Source organism: Nerophis lumbriciformis, linkage group LG19 (genome assembly GCF_033978685.3).
Source record: "Nerophis lumbriciformis linkage group LG19, RoL_Nlum_v2.1, whole genome shotgun sequence".
Classification (NCBI taxonomy): domain Eukaryota; kingdom Metazoa; phylum Chordata; class Actinopteri; order Syngnathiformes; family Syngnathidae; genus Nerophis; species Nerophis lumbriciformis.
Window position 1 is genome coordinate 24,092,636 of NC_084566.2, and position 26,647 is coordinate 24,119,282.

At 44.5% G+C, this 26,647-nt stretch overlaps 3 protein-coding genes across 4 annotated transcripts; 2 read left to right on the top strand and 1 right to left on the bottom strand.

The window, feature by feature from the left end:
- Positions 1 to 32: 32 nt before the first annotated feature.
- On the bottom strand, positions 33 to 12,444 carry dhx9 (DEAH (Asp-Glu-Ala-His) box helicase 9). The gene is made up of 28 exons (XM_061979213.1): positions 12,298 to 12,444; positions 11,273 to 11,413; positions 11,001 to 11,141; positions 10,803 to 10,929; positions 10,541 to 10,683; positions 10,313 to 10,461; positions 9,590 to 9,636; positions 9,375 to 9,511; positions 9,213 to 9,302; positions 8,979 to 9,140; positions 8,625 to 8,702; positions 8,365 to 8,556; positions 8,158 to 8,299; positions 8,016 to 8,098; positions 7,790 to 7,946; positions 7,597 to 7,697; positions 7,320 to 7,533; positions 7,162 to 7,256; positions 3,869 to 3,942; positions 3,628 to 3,780; positions 3,394 to 3,554; positions 3,207 to 3,318; positions 2,970 to 3,131; positions 2,772 to 2,899; positions 2,468 to 2,697; positions 647 to 762; positions 379 to 579; positions 33 to 297 (listed from the first exon to the last, which is right to left on the bottom strand). The coding sequence occupies exons 2-28, from the start codon at positions 11,375 to 11,377 to the stop codon at positions 33 to 35; spliced, it is 3,765 nt and encodes a 1,254-aa protein (XP_061835197.1). The 5' UTR covers positions 11,378 to 11,413; positions 12,298 to 12,444.
- A 2,643-nt stretch (positions 12,445 to 15,087) lies between these two features.
- Positions 15,088 to 16,517, top strand: LOC133619018 (dnaJ homolog subfamily C member 5-like). 2 transcript variants are annotated; one of them, XM_061979882.1, is made up of 5 exons: positions 15,088 to 15,433; positions 15,525 to 15,645; positions 15,707 to 15,920; positions 16,000 to 16,174; positions 16,358 to 16,517. In XM_061979882.1, exons 1-5 carry the CDS (start codon positions 15,364 to 15,366, stop codon positions 16,453 to 16,455), a joined length of 678 nt encoding a protein of 225 aa, XP_061835866.1. In that variant the 5' UTR covers positions 15,088 to 15,363; the 3' UTR covers positions 16,456 to 16,517. The 2 variants fall into 2 exon arrangements, with proteins under 2 accessions (XP_061835866.1, XP_061835868.1); XM_061979884.2 differs by having other exon boundaries at positions 15,319 to 15,458.
- A 275-nt stretch (positions 16,518 to 16,792) lies between these two features.
- LOC133618651 (tripartite motif-containing protein 54-like) lies at positions 16,793 to 25,579 on the top strand. The gene is made up of 9 exons (XM_061979212.2): positions 16,793 to 16,934; positions 17,253 to 17,425; positions 18,476 to 18,656; positions 18,729 to 18,824; positions 19,007 to 19,240; positions 21,389 to 21,411; positions 21,477 to 21,601; positions 21,663 to 21,889; positions 21,951 to 25,579. The coding sequence occupies exons 1-9, from the start codon at positions 16,815 to 16,817 to the stop codon at positions 22,035 to 22,037; spliced, it is 1,266 nt and encodes a 421-aa protein (XP_061835196.1). The 5' UTR covers positions 16,793 to 16,814; the 3' UTR covers positions 22,038 to 25,579.
- Positions 25,580 to 26,647: the final 1,068 nt, after the last annotated feature.

Genomic DNA, 26,647 nt, shown 5'->3' on the forward strand with positions numbered 1-26,647 from the left:
TTTTATTGATCAAAAACAAAACATTTGCCATCTTAATAACCCCTGTAGCCTCCTCGAGGACCGCCCCTACCTGCGCCGTACCCACCCCCTCCATAACCACCTCCCCTGTAACCACCTCCTCCGCCAGAATTACCCCCGCCTCCATAGCCGCCGCCCCCTCTGTAACCTCCACCTCCTCTGTAACCGCCACCTCCTCTGTAGCCGCCACCCCCTCTGTAGCCGCCACCTCCCTGATTGCCTCTTCCGCCCCCTCCATCGAAACGGCCCATTTTGGGCGGACGAGGGCCGTCCCCCATCCTGCACAGAGAGACCACTGTTAGATGACAGTGTTGCGATGGTAAAATTAATGGACTAGTGTGGTTATAACGGCATGCTCACCTCTGGTTGCCGGCTACTAAGTTGATTCCGGCGGAGCTGGGTTTGGAGATGTGTCGGATGAGGTTGAGCAGGCGCTGGTTGGTCTGATCCAACTGAGAGATGTAGTCGGGATCTTTGGTCACTTCCACCACCAGAGCCTCCATCGCAGCCCTCAGAGCCAGGATGTGGCCCGCCGACTCATGAGGGATTCTCAGCTTGATCCTGCACACAGCCATGTCACGTGACCCACAACTTGTCAGCTCTGGCGTGTGGTCGAGTGCATTCTCACCAGTCGTCCAGCTCCACCACATCGCCGTCGGAGGTGACCTTCTTGCAGGCAAACAGCAACAGCTGCAGAGGGCTGACGAGCGTCATCCCTTTGGCCGAGATCGCTCGTGTCCGAATCTGTGAGCAACATGGAAACATGCCAAACACAAGATTTCAAACCCGATGCTAACACTATGTCTGTATTCCGACACATGACTTCTTCCCAGAAGTAAAAACAGTTGTGGTCAAACCAAGCCAAAATAGCTGTTGTTCCGCAAGTAAACTGAGTACGCAAGTGGTCTAGATCTTCCTTGCAAAAAAAAAATCAAAACAATGCAATGTATTAGATCCTTTACTTTATCAAAAAAACATCTGTTGCGTGATATCAAGGATTATCCGTCGGTCGCCTTCCCAAACATGTCAAACTATCTGATGCTCCAGACGCCATTCTTTTTTTTTTTTTTAAAACATTTGCTTTTCAGACATCAAATGCTGATTTCTCCCCACAAGTAAAACAATAAAAAATTAAGTAAGAAACTACATACAGATGTCAACATAAAACCACAGACAACTGCATTCCTGAATGACCTTACACAGACATAGTAACGCACAAGTACAAAAAGGACTCATCAACCACCCACATTTCAATTGTGATTCAACCAGGGTTAATTTGGAAATCAGTTTCTCCTACAAATTTCCAAAAGGCACCCCACAGTTCTTGAAACTTTGTAGAACAACCATTCCATGTCAGCCTAATCTTATTCGATTTGATAAAATACAGAACATCTTTAATCCAGCCTGTGTGGCAAGGAGGCGCGATTGCCTTCCAATTTAACACAGAGTCTTTTAGCCCATAAAGTAGTTAAAAGTTAAAGTTAAAGTACCAATGATTGTCACACACACACTAGGTGTGGTGAAATTTGTCCTCTGCATTTGACCCATCCCCTTGTTCACCCCCTGGGAGGTGAGGGGAGCAGTGGGCAGCAGCGGTGCCGCGCCCTGGAATCATTTTTGGTGATTTAACCCCCAATTCCAACCCTTGATGCGGAGTGCCAAGCAGGGAGGTAATGGGTCCCATATTTATAGTCTTTGGTATGACTTGGCCAGGGTTTGAACTCACAACCTACAGATCTTAGGTCGGACACTCTAACCACTAGGCCACTGAGTAGGCAGTAAAAGTAAAGTAGTAAATGCAACAAGATTATTTTTGGATTTGCTATGGGTAGATAACTGAGGTGCTACCCCAAATAGTCCACAGAGCATTCTATTCAATCCTTTCGCCAGTAACCACAGACAAATTGGCCCCAGACACCATTTTACACGACAAAACAGATGAAAACTTGGAGAAGCATGGAGGTGGTGCGTTATGAAACACTTGTAGCAAAAATAGGTTTGAAGAAACACATAACATAAAATAACTGTTAAAAGTTAATCAAACAAACCTTTAACAAAATGATCACTGCAAACTCGTGCATTTTTTGACTCTTAGACTGCAGCACGTGCTACTTTTCTTGTTGTCGTTTCGTAAAATTTTGCAGTTTTCCGCCCTTCTTGACTATCTCTCGAGGAACTCTGAAGAATAGTTTATCCTTTTTGCAATTTTAACGATTCACAAAGCTGAAAACAACGCAATCAATCATTTTTCTTCGAGAAAAGCTAAATGGCGACCGATTGAGAACAGATGCTGGCTTGACCACCGCGCATATTCAATGAGCCGGACGTGACGTCAAACAACTCAGCAATTTTCTGGTGAATATGTTTTTATGCTAAGTTAACGGCTAACATAGTTAGCCTGGTGATGATGGCGGTCAACAATGCAATGCTTAATGATTCAAGGCTTTACCTTCTCACTGAAGACAAAGAACGGCGACGGGTAGGCCATGTCATGGTTACTGAAAGGGCAGTTGACAGATGACTTGTGGATGAGGGCGTTGCGGCCTTCGGTGGTCAGGATCTTCCGCTTTTCCTTGTGGAAGCAAACATTAGGATAGGCGCCGTATGTCAGCAGGGACACCACCAGGTCCAAATTGTTGTCTGGTCCAACAGGGTTGAACATCTGGGTCATCAGACTCCCTGAGGGGGCAAGAATGTTACATTGAAGACATTGCGGTGTCACGCATGCAAGACCGGCGCCGCCTTCAAGGTACCTTCAGGAAATCCAGTGTTGACCAAGATGTCCTTCAGCTGGACTTTTGCTTCCCAGGTCATCCTCAGGGTGGCCATGTTGAGACGTTTGTGTTCACAGAAACGACCCTCGGCTTCCTCGCCGTTTATCCTGAAATCACAACAGAAGAAAGGTAAACAAAGTGCTCTTAAAGTGCGACCGTTGGCCAGATCACACCCACCTGACGTCGTCCCACGCCTGAAAAACAGACAACAGTGCCACGTGGTCCGAAAAGCGGGTGCCTGCAAAGTTCCTGTGGACGAAGCCCAGACGCTTTCCCTCGTTGATGAAGGGTTCCTGGAAGCAGGAAGCGGCCGAGATGGTGCACATGGCGTCGCCGACACTAGAGGGCAACGCGCACATTTAAGGCCACATGGCAAAGTCAGCAGCTGGCCAAAAGAAAGACAAATATACTGACTGGAAAATGCAGCCCATGATTATCATTTTCCCCAGACGAGGCTCGATGGGCAGCCGGGCCAGGATGCGGCCGAGCGGAGTCAGTTCGTCGTTCGAGTCCAGCGCGTCCAGTTCTGTGAGCAAACAAACAATGTGGTTGTGATTGGGCCGATTCTGTCACATCACCGGTTTGTGTGTGTATATGACACCTCTAAGAGTGTGTTCTGCCTCAATGACCGCGTCCAGTGGCGGCGGCTCGATGGCTTTAGACAGGAAGTGTCCGATGGCGCCAAGCCTCAGCAGCTTGATACTCAAAGACACTTCATGTAGCGGCGTCCGAAAAATCTCAGGAGTCATGTGAGTGTCCAGTCTGTACACACGCACACATGGGGTCAGTAAATGAGGTTGTACAAGGTGTGTGTGTGTGGGAGAGGGGGTCAGACCGGTCAAATCGTGCTTGACTGCAGAGGTGGAAGCAGAACCCGGCTCGAACTCTGCCCGCACGGCCTTTCCTCTGCTCCAGGTTTGTCTTGGAGGCCCAGACGGTGGCGTAGTTGGTCATGTTGTTGTGCGATGTGAACAGCTTCACTTTCTGTCTACACAGCGAGCACGCCATAAGAACACACGCCGTGAGAACACACGCCGTGAGAACAGAGCAAGCGTCAAGAGTGTGACAAAACCTACTTGCAGGAGTCGATGACGTAGACCACATCATTGATGGTGATGCTGGTCTCTGCGATGTTGGTGGACAAGATCACCTGCAGTGACGAGATCGCCATGGATTGTCAGAGAATCAGAATAGTTTTTATTGCCATTGTTTGAGAACAGGGTCACAAACTAGAAATTTTTTAGGTTACGTTGTCAACAGTAGTGCTGCAGCGATCGGTCAACGTAATCAGGCGTGAAAATCAGCCGACTTCAATCTTTTGTGGTTTTACCGTTGACAACATATTTAGTTTTGGTCTCCCTTCTCAAATGGCTGTAATTCACCACCTCACCAGTATGCAATGCTGGTTAAATTGATTTCATCCTTCCTCCTGCCTTGGCTTACTGGTGTACTTTACGGATGTGGTAAAACTTCCGACATAAATTAGAAAGTAGTTTTATTCCACAGCACTTATATTTTCCTTCAAGCCCTGCTGTAAAAAACAAAAAAGCCTTCTCCTGAAGAGACAGTAGTGTGCACTTTTGTTCTAACAAGGTAAAATACATGACATAAATGGAATATGTTCACATTGTTACAAGTGATTTTTATATTTATTACCACCCATTGCAGCATTGCCACATCGAGATTAGGGATGTAATGACATGTCGGAATACAAGCAATAGCAAACATTATTATTACAAATGTTTTTGTTATTTTATAAAATAGCTGAAAATAGACACTTTTAGAAAACCCACTATTTTGTATGTTTTGTGTCATGCTTTACTTATAGTGTTTTAATTGTAGCATTTTCTATTTTAATGGCTAAGCTTTTATTGTGAAAGCTTGAAAAAACATTGAGGCCTACAACTTTGTGTGGGTCAAGGAAATTGGTACATAGACCCTCCCGGATAAATATGCATAATTTTTGCTCGGGTAAGGTTACATTTCAAGATTTAACTTTGCGTCTTATGAGGAAACAAACTGCGACGACTATAGAACCCGACAGCTGGAAATACTAAATGAGTAAAGTATATTAAAAATGCGGGGTTGAGGTGAGCGGGTTTGGTGGTAGCGGGGGTGTATATTGTAGCCCGGAAGAGTTAGGGCTGCAAGGGATTCTGGGTATTTGTTCTGTTGTGTAACGGTGCGGATGATCTCCCGAAATGTGTTTGTCATTCTTGTTTGGTGTGGGTTCACAGTGTAGCGCACATTTGTAACAGTGTTAAAGTTGTTTATACGGCCACCCTCAGTGTGACCTGTATGGCTGTTGATCAAGTGTGTCTTGCAGTCACTTACGTGTGTCTGCAGAAGCTGCGTACAACATGTGACTGTACCGGCACGCTGTTTGTATGGTGAAAAAGCGGACGCAACGACAGGTTGTAGAGGACGCTAAATGCAGTGCCATCACGGCACGCCCCTAATATTGTTGTCCGGGTGAAAATCGGGAGAAATTCGGGAGAATGGTTGCCCCGGGAGATTTTCGGGAGGGCCACTGAAATTCGGGAGTCTCCCAGAAAAATCAGGAGAGTTGGCAAGTATGGTAGGATGGCGTCACAATAGTTTGATATGTCTGGGAACGCGACAACGTATAATCCTTGATATTTCTTGACAAATCTTTTTTGATGAAGTATAGGGAACTATTCCATTGCAGCGGTATTTCGGTTTCAAAACCTTCTCACTAATACAGCAACGTATCAAGCGAAAACTTGGGGTGTGGTTTTGGCGATTTAAATAAACTACGTCTTCCAGAAAAGTGCGGAAACGACAAGGTATGGGGCGTGGAACTCCGCAATCAGGAAGTGGAGTGTGTTCTTACTCATCGTAGATAAAATGAATTGTATTTTGGACATTAAATCTGTGCATAATTTGTTCAGTTATGTTGCTAACAAACAGACAAGCCGAGGCCAAAACATAAGCTCTTTGACAGAGGTAAGAAAGTATGCGTTCTGCAAAGCGAAGCGCGCCACTTTCGTTTCAAGTGTTGCTAAGGCGACAGAGACAGCTGGTATTGTCGCTCCACACAGGGGGAAATCACAAAAAAATGTTCAACGCGTGAAGTACGAGTAAACTAAAAGCTACATCCTCAATCCATCCATCTATTTTTCTACTGCTTGTCTATCGATGTCGCGAGGAGGTGGCTGAAGCCTATTCCTGCTGCACTCGGGTGGAAGGGACGACTGGACAAGTCGACACCTGATAAACCGTCACACAGGAAATATATTTGAAGCCAGAGAAGCCAAACATCAATTTATGAGGTATTTACATTATTAAAAGTTATATTGTTAGTTTACTTTTCTGAGAAGCAACATTTTCCAGACTGATGTAAAAAATTACGACTGTAGAGCAGTGGTCCCCAACCTTTTTGTAGCTGCGGACCGGTCAACGCTTGAAAATTTGTCCCACGGACCAGGGTTTGGTTTTTTTGTCATAAAGAAATACAATCATGTGTGCTTACGCACTGTATCCCTGCAGACAGTATTGATCTATATTGATATATAATGTATATATTGTGTTTTTATGTTGATTTAATCATTAAAAAAAAATATATATGTATATATATTACCGGTATATATATTATATTATATATATATATATATATATATATATATATATATATATATAAATATTATTATTATTATTTTTTTTTAATTTCTTGTGCGGCCCGGTACCAATCGGTCCACGGACCGGTACCGGCAGCCCGGTGGTTAGGGACCACTGCTGTAGAGGACATTGCTTCCCATAACGTAAAAGTTGAAAGACACTAAATTGTACATTATTGTTTTACCCTTGTTACACTGGATAATTACAATGTTACTTTAAAGAGGTCAACTGTAATTTATTATTTTTAATATTTACTTGAAACAGTAGATGTTCCTGCACAATTATTTGCACTTATAAATACTTGTTTGTAGTACAAAATATGATTAGAACACTTTAGCATTATGCCTTGTGTTCAATTACAGTAAGCGTGTTTATCCTAAACATTCCTGCCACTTCAGTTTACACACTGTGGCATTTTTACCAAGTTTTTTTTTGGACATACACCGCAATGATATACTCTGGCCTTAATACCGTGATAATATCGTACCGTGAGATTTTAAACCGTTACATCCCTATTTAATGCGCAACCCTACTAGTCGACTAGTCTGTGCAACCCCAAATGTGCTGAGATCTTATTTTTAACCCTGCCATGCATGCCAGTTATTAGGCAGAGCAAACTACATTTTTAACAGATTTGGTTTAATCAGTCGATTATCCGAAAAAGGAGACGAAAGATAAGTGGTTACAAAATGAGTCGTGAGAGGCAGCACCAGACAACAGCAAGACTCACCTTGCGTATATTGTCAGGGACGGGATCAAAAACCAGCCTCTGTTCTTCTCGAGGGATCTGCGAGTGAAGCGGGAGGACCCGGTACCGGCTACTCCCTGGAAACCAAGAAAGCTCTCAGTCCAGATTGTACGTGTGTGCACGGTCACACGGTGGCATACCAAAGTGGGGATTGCATTCTAGGTGGCGCTGCATGGCATAGATGAGGTTCCAGCCAGGAAGGAAGATGAGCACAGCGCCTGACACCTGCAAAGTCTCTATGTACTTGAGAAGAGCTTCGACCAGCTCAAAGGACATCTCCTTCTCATTCATCAGCGCCATCGAGCGCTTGGTCTCCGGCGAGTAGTCAGGCCCACAGATCTGGTTACAGTTGGTCTGCACACAAGCACGTCAGCACCAATGTGACAAGCTCACCGTAATCGGACACACATTACTTACATCCTCGTCCTTTCCTCCTTCCTCATCTCTGTCCTTCTTCTTGCGGTCAGGCGGGGGGGGGATGAAGTTGGTCATCTGGATGCAATCCTCCAGAAAATACTCTGGACCACAGCAAGCAGCAGAAAAATGTCAAAGTCAGGATTTCAGAGTCTTAAGGGGGGGAACGCATCATCGTTATCATCGTCCACGTTACCTTGGACGGAGAAGGTGCGTCCAAAAACCTCAATGATTGGACAGTTGAAAAAGTACTCTCGGAACATACTGGTGTCGATGGTGGCGGACATCAGGAGGATGCGTACGTCTGGAAAAGCCTGAATTACATCTCTGAGGACCACCATCAGGAAGTCCGTCTGCGAGAACACACACAAACAGGTGTCAAAGGTCAGCCAGGTGAAAGTCGGTAGAGAAGAAAAGCTCACGTTGATGTCTCTCTCGTGGATTTCATCCACAATGACGTGACTGATGCCTCGGATTCCCGCCTCAAGTTTCCGCAGGAGCACACCTGGAGAAGAAAGCAGCGTGACGGCAACATCAAACCTTAGCTTACACTGCCAAACGTACCAACGGTACAGAAGAGGATGCTGCCGTGAGGCCGAGGTAGGATAGACTCGAAGCGGACGCTGTAGCCACAGCTCTTTCCCAGATCTTCTCCTCTCTCCACAGCCACACGCTCAGCCACGGACACAGCGCTGATGCGTCTGGGCTGAAGAAGACAGGAAAAAGGGGTGACTGCTTGTCCAGCAGCTCGCCTGCAGGGTGAGGCGTTACCTGGGTGACCACGATGTTGCAGTCGGAAGCTCGGCCTGTCTTGATGAAGCGGTCAAGGATGTACTGAGGGACCTGTGTGGTCTTGCCGCAGCCGGTCGCTCCTCTGATGATCACCACTGAGTTGTTGTCCAACGTTTCCATGATCTCATCTTCAAACTGTTTGACAGGCAGCTTTTCGCGATCCATCAGCATCTGCACGACACATTTGAGTCATCCACGTGTCCTGAAGGCAGGTTAAAAAGCCAAGAAGGTCCACTGACCTTCTGCAGGTTGTCGTCGTGTTGCAGCTGATACATCAGCTCGTCATGAAGGTCTTTGCTGATCTGCTCTGGAGTGCTCTATTGATGGGGCATTATCAAGATGATGTTATCTAATTTGCATAATTGGCTATGACATGTCAATTTTTAAAGGCTAAAAAAGGTTGGACAAATCTTTGATTTAGTAGTCATTAGTATCATCATATCTTTTTGCTCTGGTTCTCCATGTCTGCAGTTTTGGAGAGTTTATTTTATTTCTAGTGTGATTTGGGTGCTCTAACAGTCCTTAGAAGAATACAAAAAACACCAGTCCAGAGCCCCCTGAACCCAAACCAGACATAAAAGACAAGTGCTCACAAAGGCCAGTGGCCCGTCATCGATGTTGCTGCTGGTCCACGGATTCCAGTTGACTTGCGGGGGCGACCACGGCACCACACCGGCGGCGCTCTGCCGCTGAGAGGGCTCAAATGTCGCCATCTTCATTGGAATCAGAGACACCGGGGTATCTGGGTTTGCAGGCTGGACAGTAAGTGAAGTTTTAGTTTAGTAACTTCAATCCTTGCTGAAAGAGGGCCCGGTTAGGTGACTCACAGGTGGCGGGATCTCGACTCCGAGCTCCTGGACGACCCCGCTCAACTGCAGCTGAAGGTCGGGCGCCACATGCACGTCAAAGACATCCAGCTGGTAAAACAGAAACAAAAAAGGTGAGATAAAGTACACTACGGGGTCAAAGGTCACATTATGTTGGCTTACAGTTTCTCCTTCCTTCTTCTTGGTGACTCCAGAATAGGCCTCAATCACTCCCAGGTGGTACAACTGGCGCACCAGAGACAGGGCACAGGACTGGGCTGCCAGCTTCTTGTTGGAGCCATGCTCTCGAGCGGTCACACCTGCAGGGGGCGAAGTTACAGGCCACACTTGTTACCTTGACATAGCAACATGGATAGTGCATTAGAGTGACGTCTTACGTCGACCCAGATGCCTGACGAAAAGCTGCATCTCAGCGATGAAGCTCCTGCAAACACACGCACACAGAAACAAACAAACAAACATACATATAGGGAAGCAAACACATACATACAGACTCGCACGAAAACACGCAGGCAGACAGACAGACAGACAGACGGACAGTTGGACAGACAGACAGTTGGACAGACAGACAGACAGACGGAGCTTTAGCCAACATGTCAACTAGCTGTCTTCAGCTCAGGTGGTCCACTCACCCAACCTCTGTGTGTTTTTCTGCCAGACTTTAAAAAGTTGGCGTTCATCTGAGCGGTGTGGGTTTTGGGGGCGTTGCCCAAATACCTCGTGGTCTGCGGGGGACAGCAACAGCAAAACTCACAAGCAGACTCCAAAGCAAACGAGCCAAACCATGAGACTGCTTTAGCACATCTAAAGCTTGTCTCATGTCTTCCTTCTGTGTGAGTTCTGATGCACCGCCCCCCAGCACACTTCCTGTCTGCCTTGGTACATCTCTCGAGGTCAAAGCGGAACTTGCACCGTTCGGACCTCCTTGACCTCATATCAATCCAGCAGAAAAACACACAGAAGCTAGCAAGTGGTCAAAGCGCTCCAGAACCAGACAGACAGCATCAGCTAGTTTGTGAAGCAACCCCCTCCCTTGTTCAGTAATATGCTCAATGCTGCCCGACTGTTCTGGACTTAGTTCTGAGCGTCATGGTGCAGACCTGTTGTGGTCCGGCCCAACTTGGCTGTATTTATACTCAGCGCTGGTTTTCTCCTTCTGGAAGAACTGGTTCAGACGGGCCTTGGCATTCTCCAGTGTCCAGTTACCATGGAGACCAGCGTTCAGGTCCACCTCTTCTGACTCCAAAGTCTGCAGGAGATCAAAAACCGGGTCAGGTCAGTTGTAACTGCTGCTTCAATGTACATGCAGAATTTGAGCAGCGTCCTACCGCCTGAGCTTCCTGTTCATCTCGCTTGGCGTAGTACTCCTTCAAGTTGGCACCTCGCTCCCATTCAGCACCTCCTCCAGAGTTGCCCAGTCCAGTCCCACCTGGAACCATAGTTCCTGGTGTGACTGGAATGCTGGCTGCATCTACAAACACACAGGTGTTAGCTCTTGCTTGTTCAAACTCTGAAAAGTCACATGGTAAGTTGGTTTTCCCTCTGATCCCGCCTCCAAAAGCTAGCGGACGGCCCAGATATGTACATTACCTTGTTCTGCCTTCACTACCAGGTGAGGAGGCAGAGGACCACCGGACGGCAGATTTCCCAACGGGACATCGTTTCCTCCCTCAGACTGCTGGCCATCTGGACCGCCCACATGATCAACCACGCTCACCTGTTGGACACAGACATGTAGAGATGCGTGCATGTTCGTATGATGCATTTAGTACAGCCGCCGTGACTCACGCCCAGAGCCGGCACCTCAGCCGCGTTCATCTTTCCAACTCGAACAAGATAGTTGACAAAGTCCCGCGCTGCGTTGGTCTGGGCGTCCTTCTTGTTGGTGGAGTTGCCCATGCCCGTGTAGTTGTAGCCATCTACTCGCACCTGCAGCACAACCACACACACATCAAGTACACAATCAAGAAATAGTATGCAACTATCAAGTAGAAACTAACGTTATAACATCTAAAAACAATAGACTGCGTAAAAATCAATAGTGTAAAAGATGAGCATACTTCACACAGGAATCTGTTTTTGTTGCCTGCAGCTCGGATGTCGTAGTTTGGGGTTAACTTATTCTTCCCACACCAAGCATACAGGAAGTTCTTGATGTCCGCCATGGCACAGAAGAGGCCACCTCTTCTCTTCTCTTGACGCTAGAATGAAGAGTTTATGCTTGACATTATTATAATAAAGAGGTACATAAACGCAGGTAATTTGAGATACTAGCAGTTCTTTTACACAATGCTGGCATCTATAGTTATATTTTCATAAAAACGGGGGGGAAACGGCGCGTGCAACAGTAACAAACTTAGTAGACGCAAAATGAAATCATGAAAAGCAACCTATGGTATTTTTTTTTTGTCATAAAAATACAATCATGTGTGCTTACGGAATGTATCCCTGCAGACTGTATTGATATATATTGATATATAATGTAGGAACCAGAAATATTAATAACAGAAAGAAACAACCCTTTTGTGCGAATGAGTGTGAATTGTGTGAATAGGGGAGGGAGTTTTTTTGGGTTGGTGCACTAATTGTAAGTGTATCTTGTGTTTTTTATGTTGATTTAATAAAAAAAATTTTTTTTAAAGATACATTTTTTAAATGTTTTATTTCTTGTGCGGCCCGGTGGTTGGGGACCACTGTTCTAGACAACAGCCATCTTGGCTTATTTCAGATACGAGTTTTGAACTCAGTCGCGGAACGAATCGTGCTCGTAAATTGAGGTACTACTAAACTATACTTCAGTCAGCGGCGCCATGCTAACAAAAGAAACATATTTACGACCTTAGCGGTGTTTGTGCCAATGCACAGAGCGTTTGTTAAAGCATAAATTAAATGAACATTATACTTGAATTACGCTATTTACGATTTTACAAGTACAATTCATTGAAACCACAAGTAATCGAGCTAACGTTAGCCTTTTCATAGCTAGCGTGTGCGTCTCATCATTTTCCACCTTTTGGTGTCAAACGTCAAATGCCAAAAACCTCCACATCAATTTATCGATCATTTTGGTGCATCTGATACTCACGTTTAGAAGGTTTCAGCTCAGAAATGATCAAATTATTTCCGTAGTTTATCTGTCTGTGCTGCAAGGGCGACAGGCCGGGAAGCAGACTGCTATCTTGTTGGTGCAACAGCGCCTCCTGGTGCTACTTCTTCTTCTTCTTTTAGTTTTCTGGCGGGTTGCAAGCAGCCGTAACATAGAAGGTGCATAGCGCCACTTACTGTACCGGAGTATGTAACATGGGATCGTTATGTATTATCTCCTTATTATTAATAATTGTATTAAATCAATGTATATCTATCCATATACCTACCTATGCATCTATTTACATACACACACCCCATAAAATCCAGAATATTCATATATACACCTATGTGCGTGGATTACAAAAATAACAAAATACAATGAAAAAAATTAAAAATAATTATAAGTATATTGACAAAAATATTTGGCCACCTGCCTTGACTCCCATATGAACTTGAAGTGCCATACCATTCTTAACCCATAAGGTTCAATATGATGTCGGTCCACCTTTTGCAGCTCTTACAGCTTCAACTCTTCTGGGAAGGCCGTCCACAAGGTTGCGGAGTGTGTTTATAGGAATTTTCGACCATTCTTCCAAAAGCGCATTGGTGAGGTCACACACTGATGTTGGTCGAGAAGGCCTGGCTCTGTCTCCGTTTTAATTCTTCCCAAAGCAGTGGCGGGCCGTGCGTTTCCCACCTAGGCCTTCAGTGATGTCCAAACTCAATGATTACCTCTCAAAATACCATAATTGATGTCACCACATGATCATTGCTGGAGAAATACTATACAGGAAGACATTCACACCCTACTGGTCATTGAAACACATCAACGGGTTATTTTCTGGCGCATTTAGAATTCAATTAAAACGCATCAGCAATTATAACACATACCGTACATTTCTCTGCTTGGCTTATGCAACTTCCGGTCAATAAAGTTTGATTCAAAGTACACACTCCTCAAGGATGTATTAACTGCCCTGACCACATGATGGCAAAAAATACACCTGTAACAATGTAAATTAAATGACAAGCATGACACACTTTAACACCAAGAGTTTACAACTTTTAGTTGTAACAGAACAGCTACTGTCAACAACTTGTGATCTGATTGGTTATCGCAACTGTCTCTCACTTCCATGTGTTCTCAAATTCATCCGCTAACGGTGCCGATGAGTATCCAATCACAGGACGCGTAAATGTCACGTTCAACGTGAGGCCATCTGGAAGGCCTTACTGACAACAATCGATCTGATTGGCTATCGCAACTGTCTATCCATGTATGTCCCCGTTCACTTACAGTGCACAGACGCCCGCATTGTTGATTCTGAAGGCGTCTGGCAGATTTCGTACAGCATGGCAACATAAGCTAGCTGAATTCGGATTTGATACAAAGTAAAACTAAAAACAACATCACTGGAACGAGCATAATATGACATGAAGAGAATATGAATAATTTTAGATATTTAGGGAAAATAAATACATAAATAATTATATCTTTAATTATGATCATGATTTCTGGTTATGGTAGGCCAGCAGAGAAGGCCAGCAGAGAAGGCCTTGCTGGCCCTGACGGCACACCACTGTCCCAAAGGTGTTCTATCGGGTTCAGGTCAGGACTCTGTGCAGGCCAGTCAAGTTCATCCACACCAGACTCTGTCATCCATGTCTTTATGGATTTTGTTTTGTGCACTAGTGCACAGTCATGTTGGAAGAGGAAGGGGCCCGCTCCAAACTATTCCCACAAGGTTGAGAGCATGGAATTGTCCAAAATGTTTTGTGTATCCTGGAGCATTCAAAGTTATTTTCACTGGAACTAAGGGGCCAAGCCCAACTCCTGAAAAACAACCCAACACCATAATTCCTCCTCCACGAAATTTCACAGTCGGCACAATGCAGTCCGAAATGTACCGTTCTACTGGCAACCTCCAAACCCAGACTCGTCCATCAGATTGCCAGATGGAAAAGCGTGATTCATCACTCTAGAGAACACGTCTCCACTGCTCTAGATTCCAGTGGTGACATGCTTTACACCACTGCATCCGACGCTTTGCATTGGACTTGGTGATGTATGGCTTCGATGCAGCTGCTCGGCCATTGAAACCCACTCCATGAAGCTCTCTGCGTACTGTACGTGGGCCCACCATTACAGTATATATATATATATATATATATATATATGTGTGTGTGTGTGTGTGTGTGTGTGTGTGTGTGTGTGTGTGTGTGTGTGTGTGTGTGTGTGTGTCTGTGTGTGTGTGTGTGTGTGTGTGTGTTTGTATTCTATCATATAGTCCTGTATCTTTGAGATTTTTAATATCAAGTCTATATTTACTGCAAACCCCATTTCCCTCAGTTCACAACACATAATCTATTTTCCAATCCCCCCCCCCCGCACTCTTTTTTCTCCTCGTCCATTGACATTTCCAAAACATTTGAAACGACTCCTCTTAGTGCTGCTGATGATCCTGGTATATGTGCTTTAATCTGTCCCCCATCCACATAGCTTAGTTTCAGTATGTTTTCTTGCTGTTTCTTATCAGCTGCAAATATCAGTATTCTTCTGTTGTTTAGCGTTATAGCGTATTTGACTTTCCCTATTCTTTTTTTATTGCTTTGGTCAGAGGTACTGGATGAAAATGACCTTATGCACTGCTTTCTATTCTTCTTCTTCTTGGCTGTTTGGTTTAGCGTTAATACTCTTTTTGAAGTGGCTACTATCCCTCTCATTGCTTTCCTCTGACAAATATTTTTTCCTTGCCATTTTGGTATGGCCATACTCCAATTCCCCTCTTCTACCATCTGAGCTAGAGCCCATGCTCCACTCACGGTACAGCTGGCTGCAACCGCCCGTCAGCAACTCCTTCCTTTTTGTTTGTGTTTCCCGCGTCTTTGTCCACTCCTCCCTTCCTGGTGCTACGGAAGAGTGGACGCAGTTAAAGGAGCCTTCTCAGTCCACTCCTCACTGCTCACCTTTGTCGGCAAGGTGAGCCCCTCCTCCCCTTGGCAAAGTGTCAGTGGGAATGGGAAACATGAGTCCTCCTCTTGGTCACCTGAGCTGAGCAGCTGAATGTTTCATGGACTCACACAGCACCAGATCCTGGACCAGGACACACGCTCCACCGGCAGAACTTGCGCAGGTATAGGCAAGGCTGTAGCACACAGGTAAACCTCTTGTGTTCTGTTCTCTTGTGCACTCTTCTGTCTCCTCTTTATGTGGTGATTGTCCAGGTGATGATTACAAGATGTCTGAGGGAAAGCAGCGAGCTATGTCCGCCTCGGGGGAGTCCCTGTACCTGCTTCTGGGTCTGGAGCAGGGATGCAGCCATGAGGACGTCAAGAAGTCATACAGGTAACCGCCCGTGCCTTCATTCCTAGCGGTGCAGGGAGGCAGATGTGTTGTGTGTTGACAGGAAGCTGGCATTGCGTTACCATCCGGACAAGAACCCGGACCACCCAGAGGCGGCTGAGAAGTTCAAGGAGGTGAACAGCGCCCACGCCGTCCTGTCCGACCCCACCAAGAGGAACATCTATGACTCTTACGGCTCTCTGGGGCTCTATGTGGCTCAGCAGTTTGGAGAAGATCATGTCAATACCTACTTCATGCTGTCCACCTGGTGGGCCAAGGTGGGCGGGGCTTAGTCTCCATGCACACAGGTGGTTGAGACGTAGATAAGAAGTGACGCTGACTGTGTTTCCGCCTCAGGGGCTTTTTGCACTCTGTGGCGTCCTGACAGGATTTTACTGCTGCTGCTGCCTCTGCTGTTGCTGTAACTGCTGCTGTGGACAACTCAAAGCCACGCCCCCCGACGAGGGGGCGGAGCCGCACTATGTCTCGCCCGATGACCTGGAGGAGGAGATCGGTGACCAGCCCAGTAACGGTATGATGAATGTCTGTTGCTTTTATTTTGACAGCCGGCTAAGAGGAAGTGAAGTCACCGGTGATGCATTGAATGTGGGCGCAGTACTGATGTAAAACCTCTGGAGGCGCCAGGCAGTGTTTTAATGTTTACATGCAAACAGGAAGTACTTTTTTTTAGATGTGACCATATGTGTGTTGACAGATGTCGACACAGCCGTCGTTCATCAGCCGACAAACGCCAGTGAGAAAACTCAGCTGATCTCCGATGGACGCCACAGATATGGCGACACATACACATGAGGATGTCAGCGTGCTTGTTACCATTTCTGGCTAACTCAGCTTCTTCTTCTCACATGAAATAAAATGCCTTCCATGTGATGACATGTTGTGGATGTTTAATAAACTAACTAGACTTGAGGGAGTCAGCAGCAGGGGCGCTCCCCTCCACTCACATTGAGTGCAGGGCCTCCCCCCGCCCCACTTTCACACGCACACACACTGCACTGTCATGTTCCCTGTTGACCTTTGACATATATGGGCATGTCGGCATAGTAACAGCTGACGTGTGTTTCTAAAAACAGACTCAAGTGTGACACGACTTTTCTAGCTCGCCTCCTTCACTTTTTGCCCTCTGGGACGCCGTGTCTACCGCGTCCATCATGGAGAGTCTGGAAAAGCAGCTCATCTGTCCCATTTGTCTGGAGATGTTCTCCAAACCTGTGGTCATCTTACCATGTCAACACAACCTCTGTCGCAAGTGTGCCAACGACATCTTCCAGGTCAGTGTGTCCCTCAGTTAAGGGCATGTAGTGTGTGTTTTCATCTACTTGATCGTCCTTTCCTAAACTAACTAATAAAGATAAGTAAACACAGTGAACAGTTGTCACATATGTTTGTATTTACACCTGTAGTTGTACTACTAGTGTAGCACTTCATAGCACATAGCCCTGTGATTGACTGGTGATCAGACCAAGTTGTCCGTGCCTCCCACCTTCAATCAGTCCGTATAAGCTGCGACCCCCTCCCATATGAAAAAAAATGTGCATAATGAGCGTTAAACGTGATACATATGAAGATGAGGTCACACCTTTGTGCAGGCATCCAACCCCTACCTGTCAACCAGAGGTAGCTCCACCTTGTCTTCAGGAGGTCGCTTTCGCTGCCCGTCCTGCCGCCATGAGGTGGTTCTGGATCGCCACGGAGTGTATGGACTGCAAAGGAACCTTCTGGTGGAGAACATCATTGACATGTATAAACAAGGAACCAGCAGGTACACACACACGCACACGAGTTAGTAGCGAGCATCCCTACAGGTTATAGTATATAGTCCTTGGTCCAGAAGTTGACTCCTTATTATTATTTGGTTACTAATGACTTCCATGTGCCTCTGGCCTTGGATCGAGTTTGCTCAACAGGACACTGACATCTCTCAACTTGTCTTCAAGTGACATGGCGCATGTTAGCATGTATGTGTGTGTAGCACTTTATGTCCCTAAAGCATACTTGCCAACTCTCCCGATTTTTCCGGGAGACACCCGAATTTCAGTGCCCCTCCCGAAAATCTCCCGGAGCAACCATCCTCCCGAATTTCTCCCGATTTTCACCCGGACAACAATATTACGGGCAAGGGCGTGCCGTGATGGCACTGCCTTTAGCGTCGCCTTTAGTGTCCTCTACAACCTGTCGTCGCGTCCACTTTTTCACCATACAAACAGCGTGCCGGCCCAGTCACATGTTGTGTGCGGCTTCTGCAGACACACGTAGGTGACTGCAAGACATACTTGATCAACAGCCATACAGGTCACACTGAGGGTGTGCCGTATAAACAACTTTAACACTGTTAAAAATATGTGCCACACTGTGAACCCACACCAAACAAGAATGACAAACACATTTCGGGAGAACATCCGCACCGTAACACAACATAAACACAACAGAACAAATACCCAGAATCCTTGCATCCCTAACTCTTCCGGGCTACAATGTACACCCCAGCTACCACAAAACCACGCCCACCTGAAGCCCGAAACACCCCCCCAACTCCTCAATCTCCCGAATTCGGAAGTCTCAAGGTTGGCAAGTATGTCCTAAAGTTAGTCCAGAATAAGGGACTGTTGACTATAAAACTGGATGTCGACTTTCACAGTACCCTGGCCTAGGATAATCATGAATAACTGTTCTTCCAACTACACTTGTAATCATGAGTGTTAGCTCTTCATATGTTAGCTTGCAAAGTACTTTTAACCTTGTGGAAAGGTCGTGGTCAATGGAAAGTTTCTCATTCATCATCACACTAATGTTTTCATGCCGTGCGTGTCAGCAAAGTGACACTACCGGCAATAGAAAGAGTGGAGCATCCCACTTGCGATCAGCATGAGAATGAGAAGATCAATATCTACTGCGTGAGCTGCGCCGCCCCCACGTGTTCCTTGTGCAAAGTGTTCGGAGCTCACAAAGACTGCGACGTGGCGCCTCTCGAAGATGTCTTCGCCAAGAAGAAGGTCGGCCGTGTTGCCAGCAAGTATCACGTGAGCTGTGACGTGGCGCCGGTGACCTCATGTCTCTTGTGATAGGCCGAGCTGAGCGAGTGCATCGCAATGCTGGTGGGTGCCAACGAGATGATTCAAGCCGTCATCGCTCAGGTGGAGGAGACGTGCATTGTTGTGGACGTGAGTTCATCTTCCTCATGAACCTTTTCACTGTGTTCACTGACCACACCAAGCAGTGATTGTACAGGTCACAAGTCGTGTTTGGATCTCTAAACGGAAGCTATCTTTGTTGTCATTAGTGAAGAGACGGCATGCATGGAGTCTCACCTGTCTGTCCAATAAACAGGAAGTCTTTGTTCCAGGACAACGGTCGCAGACAAAAATCAAAGGTTTGTGAGTCATTCGACCACCTCTTTGCCGTCCTGGAGGAACGAAAAAGTCAGATGAGCGTACGAATTAACACCGAGCAGGAGGAGAAGATGGACTACATCAGGAGCCTGAAGAGAAAGTACAACGAACACCTGGAAAATACCGTCAAGCTTGTGGAGAACGGCATCCAGACCATGGACGAGTCTGAGATGGCTGTCTTTCTGCAGGTGAGTTTGAATGTTGTCAGGCTTTGTCATCGTCGTCATTAATTTTTTTTTTGCTTGCACACTGGAATCAAGTGTAATGCTTGTTGATGATGTAACACGCCTGGTCCAGCTCCTGCTTCTGTTCTGCCCTTGGCTCAAACATGGGTCCTCCAAATGAGAGTATACGAGAGCACAACCCCACAAAGTGAAACCCAGAAGTGTCTCTCAATTACTAGATTTTACATTTATACAAATAAAATTAACAGAAATGGTGATATAAAACGTTTACAGGTATATGCTAACATAGAAAAAGTTAGCACACTTCTAAGATGGAGCCTTGTATCAAATTCCATGATTTTTAGAGTTGAACACAAAAAATTAGCAAAAATGCTAGCATAACATAGGAAAAGCTAGCCTACTTTTAAGATAGCGCCAAATGTCAATCTTGTGCTGCATGCCAATACATGTCATGACCTGAATATTAACCAAGTATTAGTAATATTGGTATTATTCATTCATTTTTTCATTCATTTTTATTTATCTCCTTCATTGATGTGCATCTTTGATCGATAGACAATTATACCACAATTATTCAATTATACATTTACACACCAATGCCTGAGAAGGAGCAGGATGAAGAAAAATCTTATATTTTCCTGCCCCCTTCAACATAATACGTAGTCTTACTTAATATCATATAAACCAACAATTACATCCAAATATAACGAAAACAAACAAAAAAACATACAAAAAAACACAACAAGTGCAAAACTTCATGAAGTACAAACCGAACAAAAAAAACAAAAGTAATATACACCTCACGGGATGATACAAAACCAGGCAAAAAATAAGTAAAATAATAAATATAAAGCAAAATGTAATCATTATAAGTGTTAACGCCGCGGAACTACTTTTAGCGGCATCATGATCACCGAGCGGTAACTAGCGACTGCAGCATTTGACATACTGAGCCGGTGAGCTGCTGCCTTGTCTCTGAGTTGGTAAAAGTTAATTTTAGATTATAAATCATGCATCTCACTTGTAACCCTAACCCTAACCCAGAAACTGAGAAGTTGGTCAATTTTGACATCCCATTTATAATTTGCGCCCACCTTTTTTTTTTTTAACCTGTGTGGAGATCATGATTAATTTTTCATCTAAATGGGAAAATATAAACATATCATTATTTGGCATCTTAATGAGAGCAGACATTGTACAGTAAGTGATTTTTAAGTATAGAATATTAGGTTAATAATGTCTGGTGCACAATAAGTCAATATCAAGTGAATAACTTTAAGTCAATAATATGTCAATATTAGGTTGATAATGTTAAGTCAATAATAAGTTAATGTTTGATCCACGATCAGTGAATATTGCGTCAATAATGTTTGTTGGACATTTAGTCAATTCTAGGTTGATAATATTAAGTCAATATTATAAAGTCAAGAATAATTCAATGAGGTTAAGTCCATAATCTTCAGCCGATAAAGTTGAGTCAATAATATTAAGTTAATGTCGATCCAATAATATGAAGTCAGTAGTATTAAGTCAATAATAAGTCAATATTAAGTTGATAATGTTAAGTCAATATTCATTAAATGATAAGTCAATATTACGTAAAATATTGTTTGGTCCACAATCAGCCAATATTAGGTAAATAATATCAAGTCAATAATAATTATATGATGTTAGGTCCATAATGTTAAGTCATTAATGTCGATCCGAAATTATTAAGTCAGTAAAATTAAGTCAATAATAAGTCCAAAATATCAAGTCAGTGATGTTAAATCCATAATGTTAGGATTATAATGTTGATTGAATATATTAAGTCAGTAATGTTAAGTCTATGATGTTAGGACAGGTCAATAGTCGGTAGTAATTTTAAGTCAATAATGTTAAGTAATGTCAATTCAATATTAAGTCAATGTTATTACCTTAATGGCAGTAATGTTAAGTTAATAAAATGTCAATAATGTTAAGCCTAAAATAAGTTGATAATGTTTAGATAATAAATGAATAATACTTAATTATTACATCAATAATAAGCCTAATAACTCAATGGTAAGTCAATAATCAATAATGAGTCAATAATAATCAATAATGAATCAATAATTGATCAATAATAATAAAACAATCTATTATTTTAAATCAGTGTTTTTATTCCTGCAGGCTGCCAAGCCGCTGCTGCACAAGTGAGTACGTGTACTGTAGCAGGCTCTGTGAAATAGATTCCTGAGTGGTCTGGTTGGACCTACAGGATCATGGCAGGCTGTGACATTTCTCACCTGGACAAAGTTCAGCCTGGATACGAGAAGATGGAGCACTTGACAGCTACCTTTGAGTGTCAGAGGAGGGCGCTGATGAGCTTGGGCTTCCTGAAGCGTAAGAAACATGTTTCCTTAGCATGAGCGTCCCTTTTTTAAATGCATGTGTCTCGTATCAGGTGAGGATGAGGATGGCAATAAAGAGAATAAAGCCGTGGAAGTCAGAAGGTCAAAATTGGGCGGAGTATCAGGACTTGCAGCCAATCATCAGCCTGCTCCATCACAGACACACATTGTTGGACCCTTAATGCCCCCGCACCCTCCAACCTTACAGGCCAAAGTTCCTCCTACAGACAGCCAGGCTCCGCCCTCTTCCACCACACCTATTGCTCCCACCTTCACACAGGTATGACATCACATCCTTCATCTGCCCTCATCTCCCTCATCTTCCTTATCTTCCTGTGCAGGCATCAGGTGATCATCAGAACAACGTAAATGACACAGACGACGTAAACAAACATGTCTTCTCCTTCAGCTGGCTCAACCACAAGTGACTTCCTGCTACTCTTCATCTTACTCTTTCTCATTTTCTTACTGCCATTTACTTTTCCCTCCTCATCCTACTTGTCCTTTATTTTCTTACTTATGTTCATGAAATCTTTCTAATTTTATGTCAATACAATACACATTTGTGTGTGCGCTTGTTTTAGCGTATTGCAACAACAGACACCAGGTTAGAATCAGACGATTGGACGTAAAAAACAGACTCTATTAATATTTCACTCAATGTGAATTCCAATGTTTTATTTTGAAAAGTGATGCCAGCGGCTGCAGTGGGATTGTGTACCAATTTTAGCATACAGTAAATCCGATAACAAGTAAATACTTATACTGATACTACAAACCCCGTTTACATATGAGTTGCGAAATTGTGTTACAAACGTAATACCAATACTTCCATCCATCCATCCATCCATCCATCCATCCATCTTCTTCCGCTTATCCGAAGTCGGGTCGCGGGGACAGCAGCCTAAACAGAGAAGCCCAGCTTTCCCTCTAACCCTTTTTTGTAGTCTCTCTATCGTGTCCTGGGTCTTCCCTGTGGTCTCCTACCGGTCGGACGCGCCCTAAACACCTTGGGAAGTGTTTAGGCAAGTTCTCACCCTTTCTCTAAGGGAGAGCCCCTCCACCTGACGAAGGAAACTCATTTCGGCCGCTTGTACCCGTAATCTCGTCCTTTCCGTCATAACCCAAAACTTATGACCAAAGGTGAGGGTAGGGACGTAGATCGACCGGTAAATTGAGAGCTTTGCCTTTCACCTTAGCTCCTTCTTCACCACGACGGACCGATACAGGGTCTGCATCGCTGCAGATGCTGGACCAATCCACCTCTCGATCTCACGATCCACTCTTCCCTCAAGAACAAGACCCCAAGGTACTTGAACTCCTCTACTTGGGGCAGGATCTCCTCCTCAACCCGGAGATGGCACTACACCCTTTTCCGGGCGAGAACCATAGACTTGGACGTGGAAGTTCTGATTCTCATCCCTGTCCCTTCACACTCAGCTGCGAACAGATCCAGTGAGAGCTGAAGATCCTGGTCAGATGAAGCCAGCAGGACCACATCATCTGGAAAAAGCAGAGACCTAATCCTGCATCCACCAAACCTAATCCCCTCAACACCCCGATTGCGATTAGTAAATATCTGTCAATAAAAGTTGTAAACAGAGGGGGCAAAGGGCAACCCTGGCGGAATCCAACCCTCACAGGAAACGGGTCCGACCTACTGCCAGCAATGCCGACTAAGCTCTGACACTTATCATACTGGGAGAGGACTGCCACAATCAGGCCGTCCGATACCCCATACTCTCTGAGCTCTCTCCACAGGACTTCCAGAGGGACACGGTCGAATGCCTTCTCCAAGTCCACAAAACACATGTAGACTGGTTGGGCAAACTCCCATGCGCCCTCAAGGATCCTGCCGAGAGTATAGAGTTGGTCCAGAGTTCCACGACCTGGACGAAAACCACACTGCTCCTCCTGAACCCGAGGTTCAACTATCCGACATAGCCTCCTCTCCAGTACACCTGAATATACTTTACTGGGAAGGCTAAGGAGTGTGATCCCACGATAATTGGAACACAGCCTCCGATTCCCATTTTTAAATAGAGAAACCACCACCCCAGTCTGCCAATCCAGAGGCACCGCCCCCGAGGTTCACGCAATGCTGCAGAGTCTTGTCTACCACGACAGCCCCACAGCATCCAGAGCCTTAAGGAACTCCGGGCGGATCTCCTTCACCCTTGGGGCTCTGCCACCGAGGAGCTTCTTAACGCTCTAAATCTAAATGTGACCTCGGCCCCAGAATTAGGAGAGCCCACCGCAGAGTCCACAGGCACTGCTTCCTCATTGGGAGACATGTAGGTGGGATTGAGGCGGTCTTCGAAGTATTCTTTTCACCGATCCCCAACATCCCCAGTCAACATCTGCAGCACACCGTCCCCACTATACACGGTGTTGACAGTGCACTGCTTCCTCCTCCTGAGGCGGTGGATGATGGTCCAGAATCGTTTCGAAGCCGTCCGGAAGTCGTTCTCCATGGGTTCTCCAATCTCCTGCCATGTCCGAGTTTTTGCCTCGGCAACCGCCAAAGCCGCACACCGCTTGGCTTGTCCGTACCTGTCCACTGCCCCCGGAGTCCCATGAGCCAAAATGACCCGATAGGACTCCTTCTTCAGCTCGACGGCATCCCTAACCGTTGGTGTCCACCAGCATGTTCTGGTATTACTGCCACGGCAGGCACCGACCACCTTACGGCCACAGCTCCGATCGGCTGCCTCGACAATAAAGGCATGGAACATGGTCCACTCGGAATCAATGTCTAGCACCTCCCTCCTAACATGTTCGAAGTTCTCCCGGAGGTGGGAATTGAAACTCTCTCCTACAGGTGACTCTACCAGACGTTCCCAGCAGACACTCACTATACGTTTTGGCCTGCCAGGTCTATTTGGCATGCTCTCCCACCATCGGAGCCGACTCACCACCAGGTGGTGATCGGTTGAAAGCTTCGACCCTCTGTTCACCCAATTGTTCAAAACATGAGACCTCCATTTGTAGTGTAATAATGTCATTGTCATTTCTGTGTTATTAATAATTACTTCACTAACTGCTTCTTTGCTATCACTTTTCGTATCATTTTTGTACATATCGTATTTGCTGATGCTGTTCTGTTGTTGTTGTTGTCTCTCTGTCTTATCTCCCTCTTGTCCCCGCAACTTCCCCCTCTGTCTTCCTTTTTTTCTCTTTTGTATCCCCTGCTCCGGTCCGGCTGCGCCAAACAATAATATAAATCCATTTAATAGAGTCAGATACAAATAAGGCAACAAGAGAAGTATCCCACACTTCTCTTTTGTAAAGTAAATATGTACAGAAAATATGGGCATCTACATCAACAATATGATTTGCCTGAGTAGCTGGACAGGAATAAAATAAATAAATAAATAAAAATAAATACATGAGTCCCTTAAATCCAATGATGCAACCACAACCACCAAACTGCGGCCTAAGGTGTCCTGGTGCCAAGTGCACATATGGACACCCTTATGTCTGAACATGGTGTTCGTTATGGATAATCTGTGACGAGCACAAAAGTCCAATAACAAAACACTCTCGTTCAGATCAGAGCGGCTCTTTGTCCAAATGTTGTGATTGTGCCTTTAATTTCGTGATTGTAATCAAAATAAAACACATTTTATTACTATACAGATACATGCATTTCAATTTTCATTTTCATTTTCATTTCATTCATTTAAAAAAACAAAACAAAAACAATAAACGAATGAATGAAAAGGAGCGGAAAGACGTATAAACCTATAACATCTGCCCCCTATTAACACAAATACAACATATGTTGTTTAACTTATAAGACAATAAGGCCACATTTCCACTGCACAACATACAACACAACAAACAAACAAAAATAAAACACAATTTTACTCAACATTATATGTTTTCATCATTTTGATTTTTGCATGTTTTTATTTACAGAAAGAGATTAACATTGTTTCAACATCCAGTTTGTTCTAACACCTTTGATTGACATGCATCTTTCTATTGTCTTTGTTCTAAAATTCAATTTTTAAAAAGCTCAGTTTATTTTAGGTTATAATTACTTTCTCTTTTTACAAATTTGTTTTGGTTGTTGTTAGAATTTTTCTATGTGCTTTATTTGTGATTTTAGGATATAGTACTCTACCAACTATTCAAACTTCAAAAAGTTTAACTCTTTGAATATTGGGTTTGTGCAGAGTTGCCTGTATGCATTTCCACTATTGACTTTTGCAGCTCTCTCCTGTAAAAGGAAGATTGGATTTAAATATGTTTTACAGGCGGGAGGTGGTGACTTGTCCAGGCTGTACCCCGCCTTCTGCCCGAATGTAGCTGGGATAGGCTCCAGCACCCCTGAGAGGGACAAGCGGTAGATAATGGATGGATGGATGTTTTACAGGCTCTACCCCACACTTCAACCCAATATGTCAGATATGGAACAATCAGTGAATTATACAAATTATACAATGCTTTTTGATTTAGCAATTCCTTCATCTCGTGTAAAATAGAAAAAGATTCAAATATTTTTACTTTTGTAAAATGTATATGCGAATTATATGACACATTTTTGTCAATCATAACACCGAAAAACATAATATCTTTTGTTCCTTGAATCTCAATTCCAGGGTAAAGTTATGTTGACTGCATATAAAACACACTTAAACTGTTTTGGAAACCATAGAACCAAGATTTTTACAATTTCTCCAATAATACGTTACGATCACGCGTATCAAACGCTTTTCGAAGATCTACAAAAGTACTAGCTAGCTATTGCTGTTGAAATTTCCTCTGCCAAATCAATTATTGCTGTTGTAGTTGAGTGACTATGTTGGTATACCACTGTATTTTTGCCTCATCCTTCACTTTAAGCCTGAGTGAAGAATGTGTGAAGAATGCACTACCGACCTGATAAGTCCGAAAGGGAAAGGGTTGATACAATATTATCTGCTCACAGATGTTACCTGGTGGTTGTTTGAGCACACTGCAGCTAGTCCTGGATTGTCCCATTCCTTAATGTATCAGTCCCATGCAAGATTAACACAGTTATGAGGCATAA